At 41.9% G+C, this 25,515-nt stretch overlaps 2 protein-coding genes across 2 annotated transcripts; both read left to right on the plus strand.

The window, feature by feature from the left end:
* Nucleotides 1-2,693: 2,693 nt before the first annotated feature.
* Nucleotides 2,694-8,007, plus strand: PCOAH_00025540 (Calcium-dependent protein kinase 3; the record flags this gene model as incomplete). The annotated part of the gene is made up of 6 exons (XM_020059359.1): nucleotides 2,694-5,829; nucleotides 5,983-6,926; nucleotides 7,046-7,367; nucleotides 7,494-7,570; nucleotides 7,706-7,846; nucleotides 7,963-8,007. 6 exons carry the CDS (start codon nucleotides 2,694-2,696, stop codon nucleotides 8,005-8,007), a joined length of 4,665 nt encoding a protein of 1,554 aa, XP_019914884.1.
* Nucleotides 8,008-9,327: 1,320 nt separating this feature from the next.
* PCOAH_00025550 (Dynein heavy chain) lies at nucleotides 9,328-24,862 on the plus strand (the record flags this gene model as incomplete). Its single annotated transcript, XM_020059360.1, has 3 exons — nucleotides 9,328-18,692; nucleotides 18,817-24,657; nucleotides 24,793-24,862. The coding sequence occupies 3 exons, from the start codon at nucleotides 9,328-9,330 to the stop codon at nucleotides 24,860-24,862; spliced, it is 15,276 nt and encodes a 5,091-aa protein (XP_019915014.1).
* Between the last annotated feature and the right edge of the window lie 653 nt (nucleotides 24,863-25,515).

The raw sequence follows: 25,515 nt of genomic DNA on the forward strand, positions 1-25,515 counted from the left end.
TTTTCCTACACATAATTTCCCCCCCAATTAACGCGACTTTCTGTTGAAAAACGGTTGACATTTCCACGTTAAACTTTTTTTCAACCCATGCTGGGAATGAGTTGTGAATGCTGGTGAAAACGCGGGAGGAGTCTCTTTCCCGATTTCTTTCGATGGGCATATATACCCCTATTTGTCTTGTTTTTTCGCTTTATTTTTATTTATTTTTTTTTTTTTTTTTTTGTCCCTTTGTTGTTCAATCACCCAGCAGCTCCTTTGCGCCGCAGGTTTGAAAAATAAATTGAGAAATTAACGGAACAGTTAATAAAACATTAAAGGGGGGAAAGCCGGGCGAGGAGCCAGACCGTTTAAGCCATTCGGAAATATGGCTTTGCTCTGCAGCCCCTAGCGGGTTGCGTGAGATGCACACATACATGTGGCCGCTTTCCACAGGTGTAGTTGTTCCTATTTGTACACATACTCGCACAGGTGTTAGCATGGTCATACAGAACGCATGTAGTATTAAAAATAGCTGTGATAACGGTATTGGGCAAAAGGCGAAAAAAAAATGAAAAAGGGTAAAGTCATGAGATAGGTGTGGAGGGCGCCAAAGAATTTTCCACACTGTGATGTGAACACGTCAATCCTACAAATACATGCAGTTAAAAAAATTCGTGAATTGTACGCCACAGGGGGTGATGAAAAAAAAAAAAAAATGTCAGACTTTTAATGAGAACAAAAAAAAAAAAAAAAAAAAAAAAAAAAAATTAAAAACGAGCGCAGTAAAAGCAAGTGTCCACATATGAACCTTGTAACGCAGAATGACCTCCATTTTGAATTAACTTTTACTTCACCTTTTCAATAGAAAAATTTTAACCTTCCCTGGATTGCGATTTTCACGTTAAGTGTTGCAGCACGGACATGAACAAAAAAAAAAAAAAAAAAAAGAAAAAGAAAAGACTGCATGGACGAATGAACATACAAAAGAGCTTTTCCCATGTGGTGAAAAATTTCCCCATATGTCCAAATCTGCATGATGCCCATTTTGAAATTGTCCAGAGTTGCGTGGGGAACAAATGTAGCTTTTAGCTTCGTCTTGCTCCTTTTTTTCACCACTGCGTTTTCCCACGCGCTTACTCGCTTGGTTTGCCAGCCAGCCTGCGAAGCAACTCACCCCATCGCATTCGTGACAGGTTATCACATTCGTAGCTGCTCATCGTATGTCACCTCGTTCTGTTGCGGGTCCTCTTTTACCCCCCGTGATTGATCACATGATAACTGTTCATGTGGACGCATTGCTCGCGCTTTCCCCGCATGTGTGTATTTTGACGCTCATTTATCGTGGACGTGAAGTACCTGCACGTGTGTTACTGCGAATATAATACACATATGTATGCATATCGGCATATAACGTAGTGGCCACATCCATTTGCCCCATTTTTTGCCTACATCCAGTGGATCCACATAACCCCCCGTTCTACATGCACAACACACTTAGAACTTTTTTTTTTTCGCCCACCCTTTTAAAATAATCACTTGCTTTGTTGAACTTATAGAATTTGTTGAATATCTTCTCTTTCTTGAATTTTATTTTTTCCCTCCTTTTTTTTTATCTTCTTATCTACATAACGTTTTAACCTTTTCAAGGGTGTTTATGGGCGTCACCATTCTCTCGCCAAAGTGAGCAACAGTTACACGTTGCATCCCTTTTCCCATTGATTTACCTATTCGTCTACACAATCCGCTTCAGCACTTTGCTATTTCATTTATGTAGCAGTTAACCATACGGCGTGTTCCCATATATACTCTGTCCCCATTTGTTTAACACAAAAGAAGGGGAAGCATATCTGTATGTGCCTCACCGCATTGCACCCTTAAGTCGGGAACAACACAACCGTTACATTGCGAACTCATTTTGTAAAATTTTTTTCCAACTCCCCCAAACGCTACATGTTTTTATGATACACACACATTAAAAAGGAAAAAAAAATACTGTTAACATAGAGGGTAAAAGCTGAATCAACGAAGATTCAAAATTATGTCCGAAAAAGTGGCGGACTGTATCTTTTTGTATATAGAAGGAAAAAAAAAAAACAAAAGTTAGAGCAACAAAGATGTTAAGAACGAAATAAGTGGTAAGACGAAACAACGCTAAGCAGCAGCGGGTGGCGCGAGAGAACTGTTCAACCTGCGCGGGAAAAATGAGCGGGCACACAGGCTACTTGGGCAGTGAACGTATTTTTGAGTTTTTCCAAAATGCAGATTCCAGCAATTTTCAGTGCGCTATCTTGAAGCTGAAGGATATCGCTATTTTCGCTTTTTCAAAAATAGAGCTTGGATGATTTTCCGGGTAGAGCGGCGGAGCGGGCTCGTGTTGCAGTCCGCTTAGTGTCCCACGCGCTGTGGTTTTCTTCGCCCACACGGTGCACTTCTTCTTCTTTGCTTTGCACCTTGTCCTTTTTTTTCTGTTTTTCCCTTTCCCTTTCTCTACACCCCGTACACACCCATTTATTTCTGTCACATCCGCGAAGGTACGTGCCTGCATGCCGATGTGCACAAGTGGACACGTGCCAACCTATGCACATGTGTAAATGTAGTACACCTTCGTGTGCACACCTTTCTAGCGTTGTCCCTCTGGTAGACTCTCCAAAGGAACTTGTTCCCTTTCCTCCACAAAAAAAAAGCGAGCTAGATTTCTTCCAAGTCCGCATAACATGATATTGGATGTACTCAAAAACAATTTTGAAAAAAAAGGGGAACCTTTTTATAGCAATAAAATGAGAACTAGCATCGAAAAACAGAACAAAAAGAAGAAGAAGAAAAAGAAAAAAAATTTCTCGTTCCAGGATGAGAACGAAAAGGATAGCACAAAGGTAGAGAGCACAGATGATGCAAATTCACTCACCGAAAATGAAGCACATAGTAAAAGTGAACCCTCAAGTGGTGGAAAGGAGGATAGCCTTCTTCAAAATGCAAAGGGTAGAAACGCCCCCCTAAAGACGACAACAACAACGATGAATAAGAAGAAGAAGAAGAAGAAAAAGAAAAACGCATCGAAAGGACTGTATCCAAACGTGAAGGGGAAGAACACAAATTATGAAGAAAACGAAAAGGAAGATTTCACGGAGGATATTTTTGAAAATGAGAATTTTGACGAGCTACAATTTGTGGAGGACGAAAATGTGGAATACAGAACTTATAATTCCTTCTCCAATGCGGGGTTCAAACTGTTAAGTAAATACTCAGTCGATGATGCAAAGGAGGAATTCACCAAAAGGAAGAAAAAGAAAAAAAGACAAGGACAAGAGGAACAAAAGGGACAAGGAAGCTACGAAAAGTACAATTTCAACCATGAGGAATCATTTAAAGGTAATCACAACGAGTTCGACTCGGATATCATCAAATTTTTAAATAGGAATAAAAAGAGCATTGATTATGACAAACGAAATGGGCGTCCCTTTCAAAAAGAAGACGCCTACTCGTATGACGCCAGTGAACGTTATGGTGGGAAGAGGGGAAAACAGAAACAGCTGCATGATATTCGGGAAGACAAGGATAACTATGAACATTACCGGGAAGAAAATGCGGACTATTACGACCGCGAGGAGGACCAAAATGGTGATGATCAAAGTGGTGAAGATCAAAATAGTGATGATCAAAGTAATGACGATCAAAGTAATGACGACCAAAGTGGTGGCAGCCAAAGTAATGACGACTATAATACCAGCGCATCGCAGTATAAATACCAACGCAGCGGCGGCGTAAATGGAAGCGGTAAATTCAAAGGAGGTGGATCACTGGGGCAGGAGGATGATGAAGACGACGAAGAAGAGGAAGGTGAAGAAGATGAAGAAGAAGAGGAAGGTGAAGAAGATGAAGAAGAAGAGGAAGACGATGGCGACGATGACAACTATGACGACGAGAATGACGGTGACCCCCTTGACCAGGAGGAGGAAACCAACACGGAAGACCCAAGCTGCAGACCCCCCCTCGCAAGCGAGTTCAAGTACCAAAACATCCCAGCGGGGGGACACATCTATGATAAAAGGGAAGACAGTTATTTTGAAAATGATGAAAACACGTGGAATGCCACCAAATATAACCCCACGGAACGCACATACGGAGGTGAAAAAAGGCATGAAATAAATCTCAGGCACAGCGGGAGGAGGGGGGAAGAAAACCCCAAAGTAGAGTACCTCGAAAAAACGAAAAATAAAAAATCTGTGAACATAAACGTAAGCGAAAATAATTTAAAAAAAAGTAGCACACCCTATGGAAGGCAATACAACATACAGAGGAGTGCTATGGAGGGAAAATCATCCCTGAGGAACGCCTTGAATATTGGGAACCCCAACCTCAGTAAGGACAAGTACAAATTTAATCTTCCTAATGGGGAAGATAAGCTAATTAAGTTTAATATAGGTGCCTACACGATCAACAACAACAGGAGCAAGCCAATTCACAAAGAGGAGAGGATAAGTGCATTCGACTACATGCTTCATTCGTCAAACCTGAGTGTGCACGCAGGGACCAATGACTACTTTTTAAAAAGAGGGGCGGCAGAACAAGCAGAACAAATAGAAAATGACTACACAGATAGCCACTTCAGCCAAGCGGGGCAAATACTCCAACCACTCAGGGAGGAAACGCAGAAAGCGCAGAAGGATCCCCACGGGGAAGAGAAAAAAAAACATAACATCAAAAGCTTCCTAGACAAAATAAAGCACAGGAAAAACAACGAAGATATGCTTAAACGGGAACATAGCAAATATGATCATGCCGAGAGGAGTGACAAAAAGGACAAATTCAAAATGAAGTTCACGGATATTCTTCATGGACGGACGTTGGGCAATTTTTTCCACCGCAACAAAAGTAGCGCCGCGAAGTCTTTGTCCCCGCAGAGAGAGAGGGACGCCAGCGTCGAACCGTGCATCCAGTCGAACGGCGTAGAGAAGTTCGGCTGGCTTCACGGGGGCAGATCCAACACCAAGCGCAATGATCAGCTTCCTCTCCACCAAAAAACAACACTCGCAGAGCCGCCCATGATAAAAGACGAGATGGAACATTACAGCGCAGGGGGCGCGGTGAAAATTATGGACACCTTTTCGAACCAAGAGAAAGCCATCAATGACGGTACTATTATGCAAAGTGGCCGAAGGGTATATGACAAAAGGGGAAGTAAGAACACGCCGGAGTTTTCCTACAAAGGGGGCTCCTCACCCAAAGAACCGATTTCTTCCAAAGTGGGTCCCGTCACATGGGATGGAAGAAAAAACGACATTGGGAAGACATCCGACAGGAACAAGAGGAACCCTAAATTAGAGGACTCCAAAGGGATCAGCTCAAACGATATAATGAGTGGAAAATACAGCAGGAAATATGACGCAAGCAGGCACGACTTGGATGCAGACACGGATAGGAAGGTGCCTGGAGGGGAAAATATTACACACAGCATATATCAACAATTCTACTATAGAAACCCCCTTGGAAATGAAAATAGAATAGTTCAATTTGAAGGGGATCCAAAGAGGGGAAGACAAATTACATTACAGGGAGGAAACGGAAGGGACGAGGAGTCAGATGTAAAAATGGAACAAACGTTAAACAGAAAAATGATCGAGAACAATGAACTGAAGAAAAGGAATGAAAATAATGAGGAAGTGTTGGCGACCCCATTTTATATAAAAAGCAAAATTGACAAGGTTCTAAAGAATAGCGAAATTTTCGAACGATCCGCAAGAGCCACCTTTCAGCAGTTTGATGTGAAAAATAAAAACTTCCTGCATTTCAGCGAAATCGAGTCACTGATTCAGAAGCTCTGCTTCAATTTGGAGCTCCCCCCTGTGGATAGTAAGCAGTGAGGGGCGCATTGGGCATAGTCCCAACGCATAGGCAAACATCACCAATGATTTGTATGCACAAGAGAAATCGCGTAAGCGTCCACATGGCAACCTCATGTTTTGCCACATCTTTAATCACCATGCCGATTTCCACCCCCCGCAGAGAACATCCTGTCCATCGTCTACAAAGACTACGACAGCAGCAAGAACAACAGCATGAACTACACCGACTTCAGGCAGATGTACTGGGACCTGCTGAAGCAGATCAAGAAAAAGTATTACCCCACGAAAAATTTAAAAATAAAAAGAAACTGCATAATCAGCAGGAAAAAGTTAGGAGGGTATGACTACTCATCGATATACAATTATCTGAGTTTTAAAAAAATCCTGGGGTGTGGTGCTTTTGGGGAAGTACACCTTGTGGAAGACAACATATGTAAGCTTTACAAAGTGGTGAAAATATTAAAAAAAAAAAAATTAAAAAACATAAAAATTAACGAAGAAATTAATGTACTCATATATTTAGATCATCCAAATATTATAAAAATATTTGACGTCTACGAAAATGTGGACTGCACTTACATTGTCATGGAGCTTTGTGAAGGAGGGGAACTTATGGACAAGATAATAAAGTCCTCAATTTTCAATGAAGAATATATAAAAAATATTATGTTTCAAATTTTGTGTGCCATAGCATATATGCATAGCAACAACATTGCCCACAAGGACTTGAAACCTGAGAATATTCTGTTCAAATCCAAGGGAGATGATACATTAAAGATTATTGACTTTGGACTAGCTGAACTGATTAACCACACAGAGGGAGTTAGCAAAACTGCTGCAGGGACTGTTCTCTACATGGCACCCGAAGTGTTTAAAAAAAAATTTACCATCAAATGTGATATATGGTCAGCTGGAGTTATTATGTTTTTTTTGTTTTCCAAAAATTTGCCCTTTTGTGGGAACACCTATGATGAGATTAAGCTGAGCATATTCAAGGACGAGCCTGACTACAAGAGCTTGAAGGGCCGGCTGTCTCAGCCCGGGCTGCACATCTTGAAACTCATGCTGGAGAAGGACCACACCCGGCGGCCCATGGCGGCAGTGGTAGGCGCGAGGGGCTATCTTCAAGCATACTTCTACAATATTACAACCAAACGTGTAAAATATTACAACCACATGTGAAAACACCCATACTCCTTATCCCCCCCCATTCATTCGCTCAGCTCCTGCACCACCCCTGGTTCCAGGGCTTCCTAGATCCAGTCCAAATTAACCCAAGCACACTCAGCAACATAAAGGCCTACATGAAGCAATCCAACATCAGGAACATCATAGTGAACATAATGGCCCACGAGCTTAGCGTAATAGATAGCCACTTAAAGTACATCAACGAGCTCTTCTGCAAAATAGACACCAATCATAATGGCTCGCTCAGCCACGGGGAAATTTATGCCGTGCTGGCCAATGCGGGCATCAAGAAGTGGGACATCAACCGAATTGTCCAGGCGCTGGACATCAACGACCGGGGCAGCGTCACCTACACGGGTTAGCTCACATACCCACGCATGTGCATACTCGTACGCTTAAGTACCCCTTCGCATGGAGGAACTGCACCCACCTCCCCACACACATATACACACGCCATCGCCCAATTTTCGTTCACCTCTGCAGAGTTCATCGCCGGGTGCTACCGATGGAAGGACATAGAATCCACTTTCTTGAAGGCGGCCTTCAACAAGATCGACAAGGTTGCCGGAGGGAAAACTGCTCTGGAGGGCATATAAGATGCCTCCACGCCGCTACAACACCGCTACTACAGCGTTATTACTTCTTCCTTCTCGAGCGCCCCCTCAAAACGAAATGACCTTCACGCCACCCCGCAGGACGAAGATGGCTACATCAGCAAAAGCGACATAGTAACGCTCGTGCAGGACAAGGTCATCGAGAGTCACGACGTGGACAACTTTTTCACTTCCGTGTTCCTTGTGAAGAAGGGCTTATCTTGCGAGCGGCGCGCGAACAGGGTAATTCGGGGGCACACAAAGCGCTAAAAAAAAAACAAGCGAAAAAAAACAAAAAAAAAAATGATAAGCAATGACAAAATAGCAAATGCGTCCGTTACCCATCCCCCCGTCTGCAGATAAACTTCGAAGACTTTAAGGAGTACCTTTTAAGCACGTTTTAGGCCCACGTAAAAAGGAGAATAAATAAAAAGCAAGTGGAGGACCCGCAGGTGGATATGTACAGCATATTCCCACTTAAAACTAAAACATAATTTTTTTTTTCTTTTACCTATCACTTTGAATTATACTTGTTAGCAAATTTTGGAGGAACACCTATAACGTGGGTATAAAGCACACGCATGCGTGAGGCATATATGCATGCACACATTTGCTTGCGTGCCTCTTCCTTTTTGAGTTTCCCTCCAATGGCGCCTATTCCACTCGTTCTTCCTTCCATTTTCACCCACCTTTTATAGCTTAACATGTGATTACACGGGAGCAGTCCGTTTGCAGTTCCCGTTTGTAGTTCCCGCTTGCAGCTTGTCTTTGGCGGTGCCGCTCCGCATCTGAGTTAGCCACAAGAAGGCGAATGGTCCCTGGGCGAACCGCGTCCAAGCTATCCACAGCGCACCGCATCTCATCACGCCTCCCCCCCCGAGTTTGTTCCATTTTCAAACATTTTGTAAAATATCACACGATGGAAAAGTGCCCTTTTTTTGTCCACGTGGATAAACTACCACATGCACGTTTCCAAAACGGGATCTCCGAACTCCTGTTATCAAATTTGATGATGTCCTTTGTTAAAATGGGAGGAAAAAAATAAAACCAAATAAATTGTGCTCTCCCGGATATGCCTTTTTTTATCTATCCACATTTTTTAGTAAATCAATTGCACACACCATGTGTGAAAAAAAAAAAAAAACATCAAAAAAAATTTGCCAATATATTGTGGTTTCATTTGGGGTACATTTACGCAGGATTCGCGTGCATAAGTCTCCACTTGAGCACCTGTGCACATTTGGCAGACGCTAGGAATAACGTATGCCTTGCTAAATATAGATGCATTAGACAGCTAGGCGAGTTTGCTTGTTGGGAGGAGGTGCATATGTATCTTCGCTTCAGTCAGTCGCATTTGTATAGGCGATTGGGAAAAGAAACTCCGCAAAGGGTGTAGAAGCGGCACAGTAGAGACTTAGAAAGCGCGCCGAAATGGTCCTTTAAAACCGTGCAGGCATAACGGACCTCCTTACGAGCACTTTCTCATCAGTGCCGAAAGTGTCTCTCCATTTTCACCTCCAAAAAAAAAAAAAAAAAAAGGAGGAGGATTGTCTATGTGAGTGTAACTTGTTCCCCGTGTGTGTGTTACCTTGAGGGGAAAGCAAAGAAATCTCTGAAATTGTATTTCTGCGTGGGCACCTCACCGTTGCTAATCGGGCAGTAATACATTCACTCTTACACATACACGTATATACATATGCACCCGCACCTCTGCGCCGAAAAATATGACAAAGGATCCCGAGGCCCAGTATGAGGCCCTAAGTCTAACCGAGCTTAAAAGCAATGACCAGCAAAAGAGCGTTATTGGTTACAGCGTCAACTTTACCCTGGGGGGAGTGCTGCTCTTCGGGGGGTTCAAAGTCGACGCCGAGGCTGATGAAAAGGATAGGGACAAAGATGATGGTAACTGTAGCGTAAGTAGCGATGGAAGCAGTGGGGGCGACGGCGTGGGCAACGTCTGCAACGACGCCTATCTGGTTCACATTAAAAAGGAGAAAGTCGAGTATGAAACGTTAAAGAGCAAAGTTAAGCCCAAATGCAGGTGCTACCACAACTCGTGCACTTTGCTTGAAAATTATGTTGTCATTTTTGGAGGGCTAAACAGTGAAGTGCCCTTCATAGCACTTAATGACTTGTGGATTTTTAACAGCGCAAATAAAACCTTTACGGAGATAAAGGTGATTTCCGACGAGGAGGTGACTGAGGGAGTAGAGACAGCACCTGGGTCTTCCAAAAGCGAAGGAGAGGGAGATGATGAAATGTACGATGGGTCGAAATTAAGTGGCGAAGAAGATTACCCAAAAGTGGACACAGAAGAAGACGGGAATAATAACAGTTACATATTGAACAGTGTGCATTTGAAAAAATTAGGGAAGTATCTGAACTGTGAGAAAGGTGCGTTTGCCAGTCAGGGTAGCTGCGTTGTCCCCGCCCCGAGGTACTTTTCCAGCTTAGACCTATACGTAAGTAAGAAAGGGGTAGCAGAAGGAGCAACAGAGGGAACAACAGAGGGAGCAGCACAGGAAACGGCAGATGGAGCGACGGAGCAAGTGGAAGATGATGTTGATGAGGATGACGGGGCGGAGGGAAAGAACCCATTAAGCGTAAAAAACAACAAAATTGTCCTGAATAATGCAAACGCGTATGAATATTTCAGTCTCATCCTATTTGGGGGGTATGGCGGGTACGACAGAAGCAGCTTCAACGACTTGTACGAATACGACATTCTAACGAACCAATGGATTCTAAGAACCTGCAAAGGTAGCACCCCCTCGAATAGGTATGGACATGTGTCCTTCATCAATGAAAATAATTTGTTCATCTTAGGTGGGACAAATTCGGAAGTTAGCTTCAACGACATGTACGCCTGCAATTTGAAGAACAACGAATGGTCCGAGATCGACTTTTCCTACTCCTTCAATGTGTCAAAAGTATTTTGCAGAAGCGTGATGGTGGAGTCGATAGACAGAAATATCATTTTCATTTTCGGGGGGTACAACATTGTTAGTGATGAAAAAGGGAACCGAAAAATAGAGTACAGCAACGCAGAGTTGAATATGCTAAAATTGTATGACACGTTTAAGTTGGAAGATTTGAAGTACACCGTGGTTAGGAGTAAGGATGCTGAAACGGGTTCTGCATCTACCGGTGTAGGAACTACCAGCATAACCACAACAGCTAAACACGGGAACAACCAACTCAGCCAAGTGGATAAACTAAAGGGAACACCAAGAGGAGAAACTCACGAACAAGATGACCCAACCGGTAATATAAACTTCTGCTCAATTACGTACGATTTTGTAGACGCAAATTTAATCATCACAGATTCGAAGCAAAAAATTTATGTAATAAATATAAGTAGAATTATAGGACCCAAGTATGCCATTTTTTCCCTACTACCAAAACACTGCGACATTGAAGGTAGTAAAAAAATGCTCTTGAAGGGAAAAGGATTTATGAACGAAGGAAAGATAAGTATAAAATATACGTCTGATGATGTCGACCTGTTCAGTGAAGGAATCTACATTAATGAAAATTACATCTACACCATTGTGCCTAGTGCAAAAGACAAAATAAAAAACAACATCTGTCATGTGCACCTGTCCATCAACGACAAATGCTACACCACTAATAAGTGCTTGCTGGAGTATTACTACAATATAGATGCAAAAAAGACGCTCATTTTTGGGTCTGGTTTGCTAGAACCCATTTGTTTAAAAGAACCCAATATATTCTTCCTCATAGCTAGAAACTCCTTGAACGAGAAAAAAAAAATCGGAGGAGATAAATTCCAGATCAGCATCACATACGAACAGGATGGAATTCACCACGATGTGAAGTACACCCTGTATGATGTTAACAATGGGTTCTACATCGTGAAGTACTTCCCTTATGGGGAAGAGGCGACAGCAAGGGATGCCACCATCCCCGCTATTACGGGAGGAGAAGAAGTGGACCCTGCCCAAGGGGATTCCAACTTGGCGCCCGATGACGGTGGCGAGGCTGTGCAGGCGGTGGAAGCGTCAGGTGTGGAGGATGCGGAAAACCAAGAAAATCTGGGCAATGGGAAAATCGACCAAGCAGATGAACCCAGCGTCAGCGCGGAAGAGCCCCCAATCACCACGGGAACCATCCACATATCTGTGAAGCTGAACGGGGAAGACACCCGAAACAGTCCCTTCGCCCTGAAGGTGTACAACCGAGTAACAGACAAAGCCACATTCGTGAATAAATTTATCAACGATCGGTTAGAAGATTTAATAAAAAAAGGAGAACACGTTCTCAATTTGATTAGAAACAAAGACTTGAGCACCGCCAACCTGATTGAGCTAAACGTTAGCATTGAAAACTTTCTGGGCAATTTTTCCAAGTCGATATATGACATAAATACGATTGAGCAGTATATACTATACGGCTCCATCGATGCGGGGATGATGGAGCCAATACTAGAACAGGTGCACCAGGAGGGGAACGTGGTGGACGCCTCTCTGGAGGACGAATCCTCCATCGAGAGGTACATCGACGAATTGATAAGTGGTCAAAGTGGCGGAAGCGACACAAACGGAACGGTACAAGATTCCCCCGCCCAGGATGCAGGTAGTACCTTCCTAAAAGTGAAGGACAACGAAGGCATTGCCAACTTTATCGAGTCAAGCAAAATGAAATTCGTGGACTGCGCGGAGGCCAACTTGGTGAAGAGACTGAAGGGCTACATTGCCCTGCTGAACAGCGAAGAGTCCAGCCTGCGGAATAGGAAGGAGCCGAAGAGAAGCGACGGCGGGGTAGGGGATACCGCTATGGGGAAGACAGCCCTGGGGAATCCCCCTGTGGGAAGTCCCTTCGAAGAGTGCCCAACCGAGGGGGAAGATAACCAAATAGAAGTGATCACCAATTTTCTGAACTTCTACCACAAGCTGAAATCCGTCTGCATCTGTAAAAAGGAAAAGGAGCTAAAGGAGGAATTCGTGAAGGAAGAAAAGGAAAGCATAAAAACGATGAAGCTTAACTACAACAAATTTGTAAACATAAAAAAAAATTTGGAAACTTCTAGCGTCTATACGCATAGTAGTGGATATGAAGGGTCTTTAAAGGAACTGGAGAATATGAAAAAGTACGTAGAAGAAATTAAGGAGGAAGTTACCAAGGTGGAGCAGATCTCACAGAACATCGTAAAAATAGACAACGTAGAAGAGCTAAGCAAAGACATAGACAATTTAGAAAAAGAAATTGATGAAATTGAGAAGCTGTGGATGTTTATAAAAAAGAAGGATCAAGTGCTTAACGGGTTCCTTTTCTCTACATTCAACGATTTAGATGTAGAAGAATTCGACATGCAAATGAAGAACCTCCAAAACGAATTCAAAAAAATCAAAGTGGACAGGAAACACAATATATGGAAGGAAGAAATGGCCAAACTGAAGGATATTATCAAATTTGTATCCGTCATAAGTGAACTAAAAAAAACGTTCATTAAGGAGAGGCACATAAAAGAGATCGAAGTTAGCATAAATGAGGAGAGAGAGAAAGAAAACCAAGAACCAATAAACCTTCTCATCGATGAAAATACACTAACAATCTATTTTTATAAGCTAAATGTGATAAAGTACCATGAGTCCATAGAAGAAGTTATCATAAAAGCTTACAATGAAAAGAGCATAGAAGAGATAATACAAAAATTTGAAGACTACTGGGATGGCATCTACTTTAAGCATAAGGATTACAAAAATGGGATCACTCTCACTTACATTGATGATATGTGTATAGAAACAATAGAGGAACATCAAATGAGTCTCCAAAACTGCTTCTCATCCAAGTACTTTCTCTTTTTCTCAACGGAGCTAAACATTTGGCAGAAAAAAATCACCAATATTTACGAAGTGATTTTGCTACTCAAAGATATAGAGAAGCTGTGGATGTATCTGCAAAATATGTATGTCTACTCGGAGGAAGTGAAAAAGGAACTGCCCCTTTATTCTAAATTTTTTCTCATCATCAATGATGAATACTTAGACATGCTGAAACAAATTGTGGGGAACAACACCAAGGTGGTGGACTTCGCTAATGAGGAGGGCATTATAGAGAAGTTAGAAGAACTAAAGGTGAAGCTCTGCAAAAGTGAGAAGCCTCTAAATGAGTACCTTGACTCCAAGAGGAAGTCCTTCCCTAGATTCTTCTTCATATCGTCCACCGACTTGATCGACATCCTCTCCAATGGGAACAACTTCAAGTTGGTCAACACTCACGTGCAGAAGATTTTTCTCTCCATCCGGAGGTTCGTAACGAGTGGGGAGGTTCTCTCGGAGTATGAGCTGGGGAACGAAGTTAGTTTGGGCCAACCCACAGGCAGAGCGCCACAAGAAGACGCTCCACATGCTGCTGAGGACGCCCCTCAGGACGCCCCCGTGGAGGTCCAAAACGAGGTGATAACCAAGCTGATCTCCTCCTACGGAGAAGAAATATGCAGCTTCCACGAACCCCTAGCATTGAAAGGAAAAGTAGAGTGCTACCTTAACGACATCATAAAGCACATCAAATACACCCTCAAATATTACATTGCAAATCTTTTCAAATTAAAACACATGTATAATGTAGAGAAGGACAAATGGATAGACCAAAATTACCTATCGCAAGTTTTTATCCTTTGCAACTCCATCTTTTTCGTTCATGACGTTGAAAATATTCTACGAAAGGGAGACTCAAATGTCAAGGAGCAGCTAAAAGCTTACTATAAGAACCACATCACTCAACTGGAAAATGTAATTAAAAAGGTTCAAAAAAAACTGACCATAAAAAACAGAATAAAAATTATGTGTATAATTACTTTGGACACTTTCTACAGAGACATTCTAGAAGTCATTCTAAAAAATAAAAACTCCATTTCGATAAACATGTTTGATTGGCAATCGCAAATTAGGATGTACCCCTATTTTAATGATAAGACCAGTGCTCGTTCTCCGTCTATGGGGAATACCAACCCGTATGGGCAAAGCCACGGCGTAGGAGAAGGTGAAAAGGTAACCGGGGAGACAGACCCCTCAGTGGACATAGCAGAAAAACAGATGAATCAATCTATGGTACATACAGATGAAAACATTTATGAAGAGAACTCTCTAAACTTCAAGCAGCTTTATATAAAAATAAAAATCATGGACTGCTCCTTTAACTACTCATATGACTATATTGGCAATTACCAAAGGCTAGTCATTACTCCATTGACTAGCCGTATATACATCACAGCTACACAGGCGCTAAGTCTCTATATGGGATGTGCCCCTGCTGGTCCTGCAGGTACTGGAAAAACTGAGACAACGAAAGACTTATCGAGCTTCTTTGGAAAAAACTGCTACGTGTTTAATTGCTCGGATCAGCTGGATTATAAAAGTATGGGAAATATATTTAAGGGAATTGGCAGCACCGGGTGTTGGTGCTGTTTCGACGAATTTAATAGGCTCATCCCAGAAGTGCTGTCTGTGTGTTCTATTCAATTTAAGTCCATCTTAGACTGTAAACGTAACAATAATAATGTGTGCATAATAGGGTCTGATGAAATTATCGTGAAGAAGAACTGTGCCGTGTTTATCACCATGAACCCCGACTATTTGGGAAGGTCTAAATTGCCGGAGAGCCTCAAAATTCTGTTCAGACCCATCACAGTTATCGTTCCAGACTTTAATAAAATTTGTGAAAATATGCTCATGGCTGAGGGGTACGTAGATGCCAAATACTTGTCCATAAAATTTACCACCTTCTTCGAGTTGGCGCAAAGTCTACTGAAGGAGAAGCATTGCGACTGGGGGTTGAGAAGCATCAAGAGTGTCCTCACAAAAGCGGGATTCCTCAAGAGGACTTACCCAGACTTGGATGAAAACAAATTGCTCTACTCGGCCATACACGATATTAACATTGCGAAAATATCTGCCTCCAATTGTCCAGTCTTCTCCGGGCTCCTTAACGACATATTCTTTTCCCACCAGGGGGGCAACATAAACGGTGCTAATAACAATACGTCGAACGGTGCATCGAACGGTGCATCGAACGGTGCGTCGAACGGTGCGTCGAACGATGGGGTGGCGGAAGACAAGGTGGAAGGGGATGAAAAAGTCGTCACGGAGAGCGTTGCTAACGGTGCGGCTAACTCTCCTGTGAACCCTCCCACGGGGGAGTTCCACCAGAACGGGATAGAAGAAGAGTTGATGGAGATCTGCAAGAGGAACCATCTCTTCGGGCTGAACTACTTTGTTAAAAAAATAATGCAGCTCAACGATATCATCAACATAAGGCACTGCGTATTCATCATGGGGGAAGCGGGGTGCGGGAAGACGACCCTGTTTAACATGCTGATGGAGTACCAAAAGCAACAAAATCTAAAAACGGTCAGTATCAGAATTAACCCCAAGTCGATCAGTATTGATGACCTCTACGGAAGCGTGCATATAAAGACGAGGGAATGGAAAGACGGGGTGTTCTCCAAATATATGAGAAGCTACTCGATGAGAGAAGACTGCGATAAGGCGTATATAATCTTCGATGGGAACTTGGATTCCCACTGGATAGAAAATATGAATTCCGTGATGGACGATAATAAAGTGCTGACCCTATCGTCGAATGAGAGAATTCTTCTGAAAAATCACATGAACTTAGTGTTTGAGTTTAGCGACTTAATGTTTGCAACCCCAGCTACGATATCGAGAGCAGGGTTGGTTTACTTCTCCGTAGACCCAAATGACCTTTGGAAGAATTATTTCCTCTCCTGGATTGACAAACATGAGAATTTTAATGCCACTGTTAAAAAAGCCCTTGAAAAATTAATGTACAAATATGTAGAACCCACTTTTAACTACCTAACCACGGTGAACACGTCCGTTAAGGTGTCGCCTATCTCGCATATTCAATCCTTGGCAGCTTTGTTAGACATCCTCCTAAAGGACAACAATTTCGAGAGCATGGAACATTATTTCGTGTATGCAGTCATATGGTCCTTTGGAAGCTTCCTCGGAGAAAAAGACAATGCAAACTATAAGAAGAGCTTCGACAAGTACTGGAAAAATACTTTTAAAAGTATCAAAGTGAATAGGAAAATTAGCGTTTTCGATTTTTTCATAGAAGGTAATAAATTCAAAGAATGGGAGGAGAGTGAAATAAAGAATGAGGTCAACCCAAGTCACTTTCTCCAGGATGACATTTTCGTCGAAACAGTGGAAAGCTGCTCCTACAAGTATATAAGTAAAATGTTCCTCAAGTCGAATATGCCCATTTTATTTATTGGCAAAACAGGAGTGGGAAAAACTCTTCTCTGCAAGAAAATATTAAGTGAAGAAAAGGAAGAATACAAAAGCTTCTACATGATTTTCAACTACTACACGAATGCAAAAAATGTGCAGTGCTTAATGCAAAGCTGTTTGGAAAAGAAGTCGGGTAAGCAATTTAGCCCCCCCTTTCAACAGAAACTGATCTACTTCATCGATGATATTAATATGCCCAGGTGTGATGACTACAACACGCAGAGTGCCATAGAACTTTTGTGCCAATATATCGATACAAATTCTTGGTTCGACTTGGAAAAATTAAACCTCATCAAAATTGTGAATACAAAGTTAATGTCTTGTATGAATTATAACAGGGGGAACTTTACAGTAAACCCAAGATTGTTACGACATTTCTTCATCCTAAATATTAGCTTCCCAGAGAATAACACGGTTAATAGCATTTTTAGTGTCCTCCTTAAGGGACACTTCAATAGCTTCAAGCAAGACGTAGCGGACTTAGTTCCATCCATTTTAAAGTCCACAATTTCTCTCTTCTATAATATAGAGAAAACGTTCAAAAGGACAGCCACCTATTTCTACTACGAGTTTAACCTGAGGGATATTCACAGTATTGTAAAAGGATTGCTTACTGCAGAACCCACTGCTTTTCAAGATTGCGATAAATTGCTCTTCCTTTGGCTACATGAATGTGAAAGGGTCTACTCGGACAAGCTAAATAAGGCAGATAAAAAAAAATTCAAAACACTCATCATCGATATAGTGAAAAAAATGTATAACAAATATGAGATCAACAAATTTGTCATGAGTAATGATAAGTCCTTAATATTTTCAAACTTCCACAAAGGAGGTACTACCTCAGGTGGGTACAACGACAAGGTCTACGATATGTGCAAAAATATAGAGGAACTTACCGCCTACTTAACAGAGGAACTAAATGAATACAACAGTTTTTATAACCTAAATATAGTCCTATTTAATGACGCAATAAGGCATATTTGTAAGTTAATCCGTATTATAGATAATTTAAAATCACATGCTTTGCTGCTAGGAATTGGTGGATGCGGGAAGACAACCATCTCTAAATTTTCCTCATACATTTCATCGAAGAGTTTTTTCGAAATGGACTTCTCTGCACAGTGCACAGATAATGATGTCAAGAAATACTTACAAAATATTTTCTACAAATGTGGTATGAAAAATGAAGACATCATTTTATTCCTCAAGGAGAGTAAAATTCATGATAGCTTCTTCATCTACGTGAATGAATACATGTGCTCAAATAATATTATCGACTTGTATACAAAAGAGGAGAAGGACTACATTGTTCAGAACATGAGGAATATTGCCAAGGCGGAAGGGGTCCAGGAGACTGACAGTAGCATATTCGAGTACTTCCTGAAGAAGGTAAATGAGAATTTGCATTTCATTCTTTGCTTTTCCCCCACTAGTAACAATTTTAGAGACAAATCGAATAACTTCCAGTGCATACTGAACAACACCATGATTGATATTTACGACAATTGGGAATCTGATTCGCTGCTCTGTGTGGGACAGAACTATGTTAGCAATATCTACATGAACTTGCGAACTGGGGATATAGAACTGAGTGAGGACTGCCTAGAAGGGGCGCCAAAAAACGGAGAAGAAGTCCCCGTCGCAGTTGCCGATATTGCCCCTGAGGAGCACGTCAACCTGAAGGGAATCGTGACGGAGTATCTGAAGGAGTGCTACGAGGATCTACTAGAAATCGCCTCCAACTATTATGCCCACGAAAGGGCGCACATCTACATCACGCCAAAACTGTACTTGGAGAGCATCAAGACGTACCACATGATGCTCCTAAAAAACATCACCAGCATCAGCAAAAAAATGGATATGCTCAAAAGCGGAATCACCAAAATGAACGAAACGAGCGCAAATGTGGAAAACATCAAAAATTGCCTCAAGGAAAAAAAAAAAAATATCCGAGGAGAAGAAAGAAGCCTCAGAAAAATATGCTATAGACATTGGAAATGAAAAGATGATCGTTAAGAAAGAGAGCGACTTGGCTGATATAGAAGAACAGAAATGTCTGGAAATACAGAAAACGGTGCTAAAACAACAGGAGGAATGTGAAAATGATATAGCCTTGGGTATTCCCCTCATAGAACAAGCGGAAGAAGCGCTTAACACACTGAACAAAAAGAATATACAAGAATTGAAGACGCTAAATAAACCCCCTCCAGGAGTGGAAGACATCACCGCAGCAGTTATGCAGCTACTAGCCACAATCGACACGACTATCTCTGTAGATAAGTTTGGAAAAATTAAGGATAGGAGTTGGAAGTCGGCCCAGAAAATGATGATCAACCCAGAAAAATTTATCTCTCTACTTAAAGACTACAAAAATAAGATTGACGAGAATTTAGTTCCAGACTGCAACTTCAAGTATGTGGAGAATTTAATTAACCTTCCCCATTTTAATAAAAATGCGATTCAGAAAAAATCCAAAGCTGCTGCAGGGCTAGCTGAATGGGTTCTAAATGTTACATCGTTCCACAAACTTATACAAAATATTCTACCCAAGAGAACACTCCTAGAAAATACGAAAAGAAGTTTGGAAGAAGCAAATGAGAAGTTGCAAATAGTACGAGAGAAGGTACAGTCCCTTAAGACACAGCTCAGCACTCTTATAAGTCAATATGATCACGCTTTATACGAAAGAGACCTTGTAATCTTGGAAGAGAAGAAACTTAAAACCAAGTTGGAACTATCCATCAGGTTGATAGACGCTCTGAGCAGTGAACAAATATCATGGTCCAATCAGTATGAAGTTTTGAAGAAGAAAAAAAAAACCATCCTCACGGATATACTTTTGTCTTCCACTTTTGTCACCTTCTGTGGGGGATTCACCAAAAAGTACAGAAACAAAATTATGACAAAATGTGTTGAGACGTTGAACAGGAAGAACCAGATTCAGAACGAGGTCTTTAGCGAAGTGCTTAAAAAGATGCAAAAGAGCGCTGTAAAGGAGAAGTCCGCCACGGCAAGCAAGGAAAACGAATGTGCGGGTGCTTCCATTGCCGGTAACGGTGTAGATCAAACAGGAGGAGATGATGCACTACACAGAGGAGACGCATCCCAAATCGGGGAGGACTCCAAGGAAGACCTCCCTTATGATATCTTCTCAGTGAACAGCTTCAACTTGGATCTCCTAATAAACGAAGAAACCCTTTCTAAGTTAAGCAAACAAGGATTAACCCTAAACTCCGTCTGCATAGAAAATAACCTAATCCTGGAAAACAGCGAAAAGTTCCCTATCATTATAGATCCTCAAATGGAAAGTCTCAAATGGCTAATAAATAGCCAGAAGGAAAAAAGCGAAAAGCTAATAATCACAGACATAAATGATAGTATGCTTTTTAAAAAAATAATAGAATGTCTCTCCTTTGGCTACTCCATAATTATAGAAAATGCAGATGAAAATATAGATAACTCTCTCTACAACATTATTTCAAAAAATATAATAAGGAGAAAAGACAATTATTACATCAATATTAACGAGAAGGAACACGTTTTCCACCCCTCGTTCTACATCATCCTGCACACTCAGTTGTCTAATCCGCACTACCAACCGGAGATCCAGTCAGCCTGCTCACTTATCAATTTCACTGTAACGCCGGACGATCTAGAGGAGCATCTACTCTCCATCACACTAGAAAACGAATTCAACCACTTGTCTAAGAAGAGAAAAAAATTATCCTTACTTAAATATGACTACATGTGTCAACTGTCCTTTCTCCAATCGTCCATCCTGCAGAAGCTAACCAATGCTAAGGGAGACATCCTGGAAGATGTTTCTCTCATTGAAAACTTAGAAACCACCAAACTGCTCAGTGAAAATATTACCAAAAAAACAGAAATCGTGAAAAGCACAGAAGTACATATAAACACCATCATCAATTTATATAGACCCTTGTCCAGACGGGGAGTCATGTACTTCTTCATCCTTCAGAAGCTGAAGAACATCCATTCATTTTACTTTTACTCTTTGGAGATTTTTTTGAAGATCTTTATCAAGTGCCTCAATGACTGTGCTCAGTTCAGACCCCCCAACAGTGGCCCCCAACCAAGGGTGAAGAGCCACCGCAAGAGGGTTAAAGCCAAGGGGGGAGAAACAGCCACCAAAGTGGAAGTAGCCGTGAAGGTGGACGGACCAACCGAACCGGACCTTATCACCAATGCAAACGAACCAGAAGTTATCCCCAATACAATCGAACCGGAAGTCATCGCAAGTACAGTCGTACCAGAAGTTATTGCCAATACAATCGAACATGAGGGTTCCGCCAGCCCAACTGAGCAAGAAGGGGTCAACAACCCAGTTGAGCCAAGTGAAGAGGAAGGAGCAGAAAAACCGGAAGAAGCGGTTGAGACAGAAGTGGTTGCCAACCCAACAGAACCCGAAGTTGCCGCTAATCTAGATGAACCGAAAGAGGAGGGAACAACTGAAAAATTGGAGGAGCCGGAAGTAGCTGTCGAGATGGCCGAACCAGAAGAGGTCGCCAATCCAGATGAGACAAAAGAAGAGGAAACAGAAGCAAAACCGGAAGAACCTGAAGTGGCAGCCGAATCAACCGAACCGGAAGTGGTTGCTAATCTAGGAGAACCCGAACCGGTCGCTACTCAGCCTTCACTTGAAAATGACGCGAGTCCAATCGAACCCGAACCTGAAGCTGTCATCGAGTCAGAAGAACAAGAAGTGGTTGTTAACCCAGTCGAATCAGAAGCAGGCGTAAACCCAGTAGAACCAGAAGTGGTCGTCGAGCCAGAATCTACCCCTGCTGCTGACGTGGATGCCCAGCCCAGCGCGCAGAAGGGAGAAGAGGATCCCCAAAAGGAAGACCTGGATACCACGAGCGTAGAGAGCAACGAATCGGATGACATCGAATTCGAAAGTGACGACCTGGACGGGGAAGATGCCCAAAGTGAAGAAACAAAGATAGACAAGAATGAAGTGCAGAAGAGAGTAAACGTACTGATCAGTCTTCTAATAGAAAAAATGTGGATGTATATCGATAAGGGACTCCTAGAGAGAGATAAACTTATCGTAAAGTGTCTGATCATGTTAAACCTAGAAAAGCTAAACGGAAATATTAGCCAAGAGGAAGAGGACATGTTTATAAACCCAAAGTGTACCGTAAAAGCAAGCCAAAAAGAAAATGAAAGAGGAGAAAAAAAGCTAATCAATAAATCCTTCATGAGTGAAGACCTATATCAAGATTGTAAAAATTTAGAAAATTTGAAAGACTTTGATAACCTTACAGAAAGCTTAGAAAGCGAGAGCATGTCGTGGAAACAGTGGTTCCTAAGTGACAAGGTAGAGAATGAGGAGCTCCCCAGGAAGTATAACAACTTGAAGGACTTCTCCAAGTTGCTACTAATAAGGGTTTTACGAAAGGACAGATTCCCTGTGGCGTTGAAAAATTACATCCATACAAACATCAAAATGACGAATGATGAGAAGAATACCTACGCGTTGGAGAAGATCCTCGAGGAGTACATCGATAATAAGACGCCCGTGTTGTTTCTGCTAACACCGGGAAACGACCCCTCCAAGGATATCGAGGAGTACGTAGCGAAACTGAAAAGGACAAAGGGAAAGGGTGCGAATAGTACCCAAAAAGGGGACCACACAACAGATGGAAAGCAGCACAGCGAAGAAACCATTTCCTACGTTAATATTTCCATGGGGCAGGGACAGGAAAGCATTGCACTTAAGTATTTGAAGGAAACATCCCAATCAGGGGGATTCATATTCCTGCAGAACATCCACCTCATGACCAAATGGCTAAAAGAATTTGAAGAAATCCTCGACAAAATATTAACCGATGCTCACCCGAATTTCCGTCTATTCCTATCGTCAGCCATTCCTTCCGAAAAAGACACCAAATTGTTACCGGAGAAATTACTAAAAAAGTGCTTCAGGATTAACAATGAAAAGTCTTTTAGCTTAAAGGATAACATCAAATGTTCCTTGGAGAAATTCCAAAGTAGGGAATACGACGATAAGCTAAAAAATGTAATTTTTGGTCTCTCCTATTATCATAGCTTGCTCTTGGGAAGGTTTCTCTACGGAAAAATTGGATTCAGTCAATCGTATTCCTTCAACGATAATGATTTGGAAATTTCTTTTAATATTATCAAGAGGTACTTGGAGAGTTACAACAGTTTTCCTCTTGCAGATGTTCTCTTCCTCATAGGGGAAATAATTTACGGGGGGCACATCACGGATGTATGGGATAGACGCATAAACAAGACGTACGTCAAAAATGTGCTCAAGGAGATATACAGAAATGTGGTTGCCATTAATGGTCGCACGGTTAGCGGCGAGGTGCGTGATGTTCAAAATGGAGACGACGAAAATGATGAAAATGACGCAGATGGAGAGGACCATGCGGAGGAGGGCGATGCAAGCGGGCGTGGGGCCACACATGGTAGGAAGCCTGAGGCCCGCCGTGCAAACGACCAGGAGGACGAAATGGATGAGCAGGCAGTCCTCAAAGACACCAGGACGAACATCCTCTTCGAACTGTTCAAATTCCCTGACTGCACCAAATACAGCATTCCCCAGTTGAAAAAATATGTGGATGAGAAGCTGAACAAAGAACAGACCTGCTTGCTGGGTCTCCACGTGAACGCGGAAATTGAATATATGAAAAATGAGTGCTCGAGAATCCTGCAGAATTTGCAAGAGATCAGCAGTCGGGAGATTTCCTCCTCGCAGGGTTCTTACGAAAAGGGGACAAAAACGGACGCCACGCACAACCCCGGTGGAAGTACCGTTGGGAATAAACAGGGAAGTCACCCCACCAGTGACAGCAAAGATGATGGAAAGCGCCCCAAGGAGTCCGACCAACTACGGAAGAAGGACCGCCATAAAGGAGACACAGAAACGGAAAGTGGAAAAAATGAAACCACTAAAATTATATATGACATTATTAACCGCCTCCTAAATGAACTCCCAGAAAAAATAGACATAAGTGATCTGAAAATAGAAGACACAGAGACGAACACATTTATGGTCATTGCATTGAAGGAGTCCGAAAAGTTCAACGCACTCATTGATTGCATTTATGACAGCTTGGTGGAGATAAAGCTAGTACTAGACGGTATCCTAAATATGAACAGTAAAATACAACTTAGCATAAAGGCTTTACTGCTACATAACATCCCAGAAATTTGGAAGAGCTTTTCCTATCCGTCCAAAAAGAAACTACTACCATGGTTTGAAGACTTCAAATTGAGAGTAACTTTTTTACAAGAATGGATTGCAAAAATAAGGTGCAATATTTTCTTACCCAATTCTGTATGGCTATCTGCTCTTTTCAATCCGATTTCATTCCTCACGGCCATTAAACAGAAGTTCTCGCATGAGAATAGAGTTCCTATCGATAAGCTAAAGCTAAAGTGGCACGTCACAAATATCACCAAAGTAGAAGAACTAAACAATAAAAATAATTCTTTGTACATCCATGGGTTGTTTCTCCAGGGAGCCTCCTGGTTCATTAATTCGCAAAATGATTCCTTCACATTTGATATGGATAATTTGGGTGATAACGTATCCTATGGCAATCTAGTGGAGTCCGTGCCGAAGAACATCTTCTTCCCCATGCCGCTCGTCTACGTTTATTGTGTCACGAATGAACAGGAAGAACGGCTTGCCCGGGCATCCGACGCCCGCTACTTGGATACGCCCCTTTATATCACCTCGGATAGGGGCGGCACCTTCGTCTGCTCCGTCGATTTGAAGTAAGGGGGGAATTCATCCACACATCTGGAACGCACATCAACACCACATACATGAAATGCACATCAACACCACATACATGGAAATGCACTTCTGTATACACTGCAACCCATTTCTACCTCCCCCACACAATGCAGCCTAGAAACGGACGACCTCGAGGACAAGTGGATCTTAGCTGGAGTTGCCCTCTTCCTATCGGACGATTAGCCCATGCTGCGCCCTGTCGCCATGGATAGGGGCACGTCCTTTTTTCCCCACTTTATCCCCATGCCTGATTGGTTCTATAGCCCCGTTGCACATGCTCTCGCAAGCTACTGTAACTAGCAAGGGCCTCCAAACGGCGCCCTAAACGGCGCTCGAAGCGAACTTTTTGAACCACCTCACCGGTCAGCTAAAAGGATCCCCCCCCTGCGTGTTCTTCTCTGCGCAAATTAACACATCATCAATATCAATAATTCAGTAGGGTTGTTCAATTAAAGTTTGTGCTGCCCGCAAATGGGTCGAGCCCAGAGCACACAGAGGCACATAAAAGGTTGTGTTCCTGTGCGGTGTGCACACTACGGCATACACAGCGTCATTTACAACATATGGGGTGGAAAAAAGGGGAACGAAAAAAAAAAAAAAATAAATAAAATAAAATAAAGGACACAAAAAAAATAAAATAAATAAATAGCACAAAAAAAATAAAATAAATAGCACAAAAAAAATAAAATAAATAGCACAAAAAAAATAAAATAAATAGCACAAAAAAAATAAAATAAATAGCACAAAAAAGATAAAATAAATAAATAGCACAAAAAAGATAAAATAAATAAATAGCACAAAAAAGATAAAATAAATAAATAGCACAAAAAAAATAA

Source organism: Plasmodium coatneyi, chromosome 9 (genome assembly GCF_001680005.1).
Source record: "Plasmodium coatneyi strain Hackeri chromosome 9, complete sequence".
In the NCBI taxonomy this organism is placed as follows: Eukaryota; Apicomplexa; class Aconoidasida; order Haemosporida; family Plasmodiidae; genus Plasmodium; species Plasmodium coatneyi.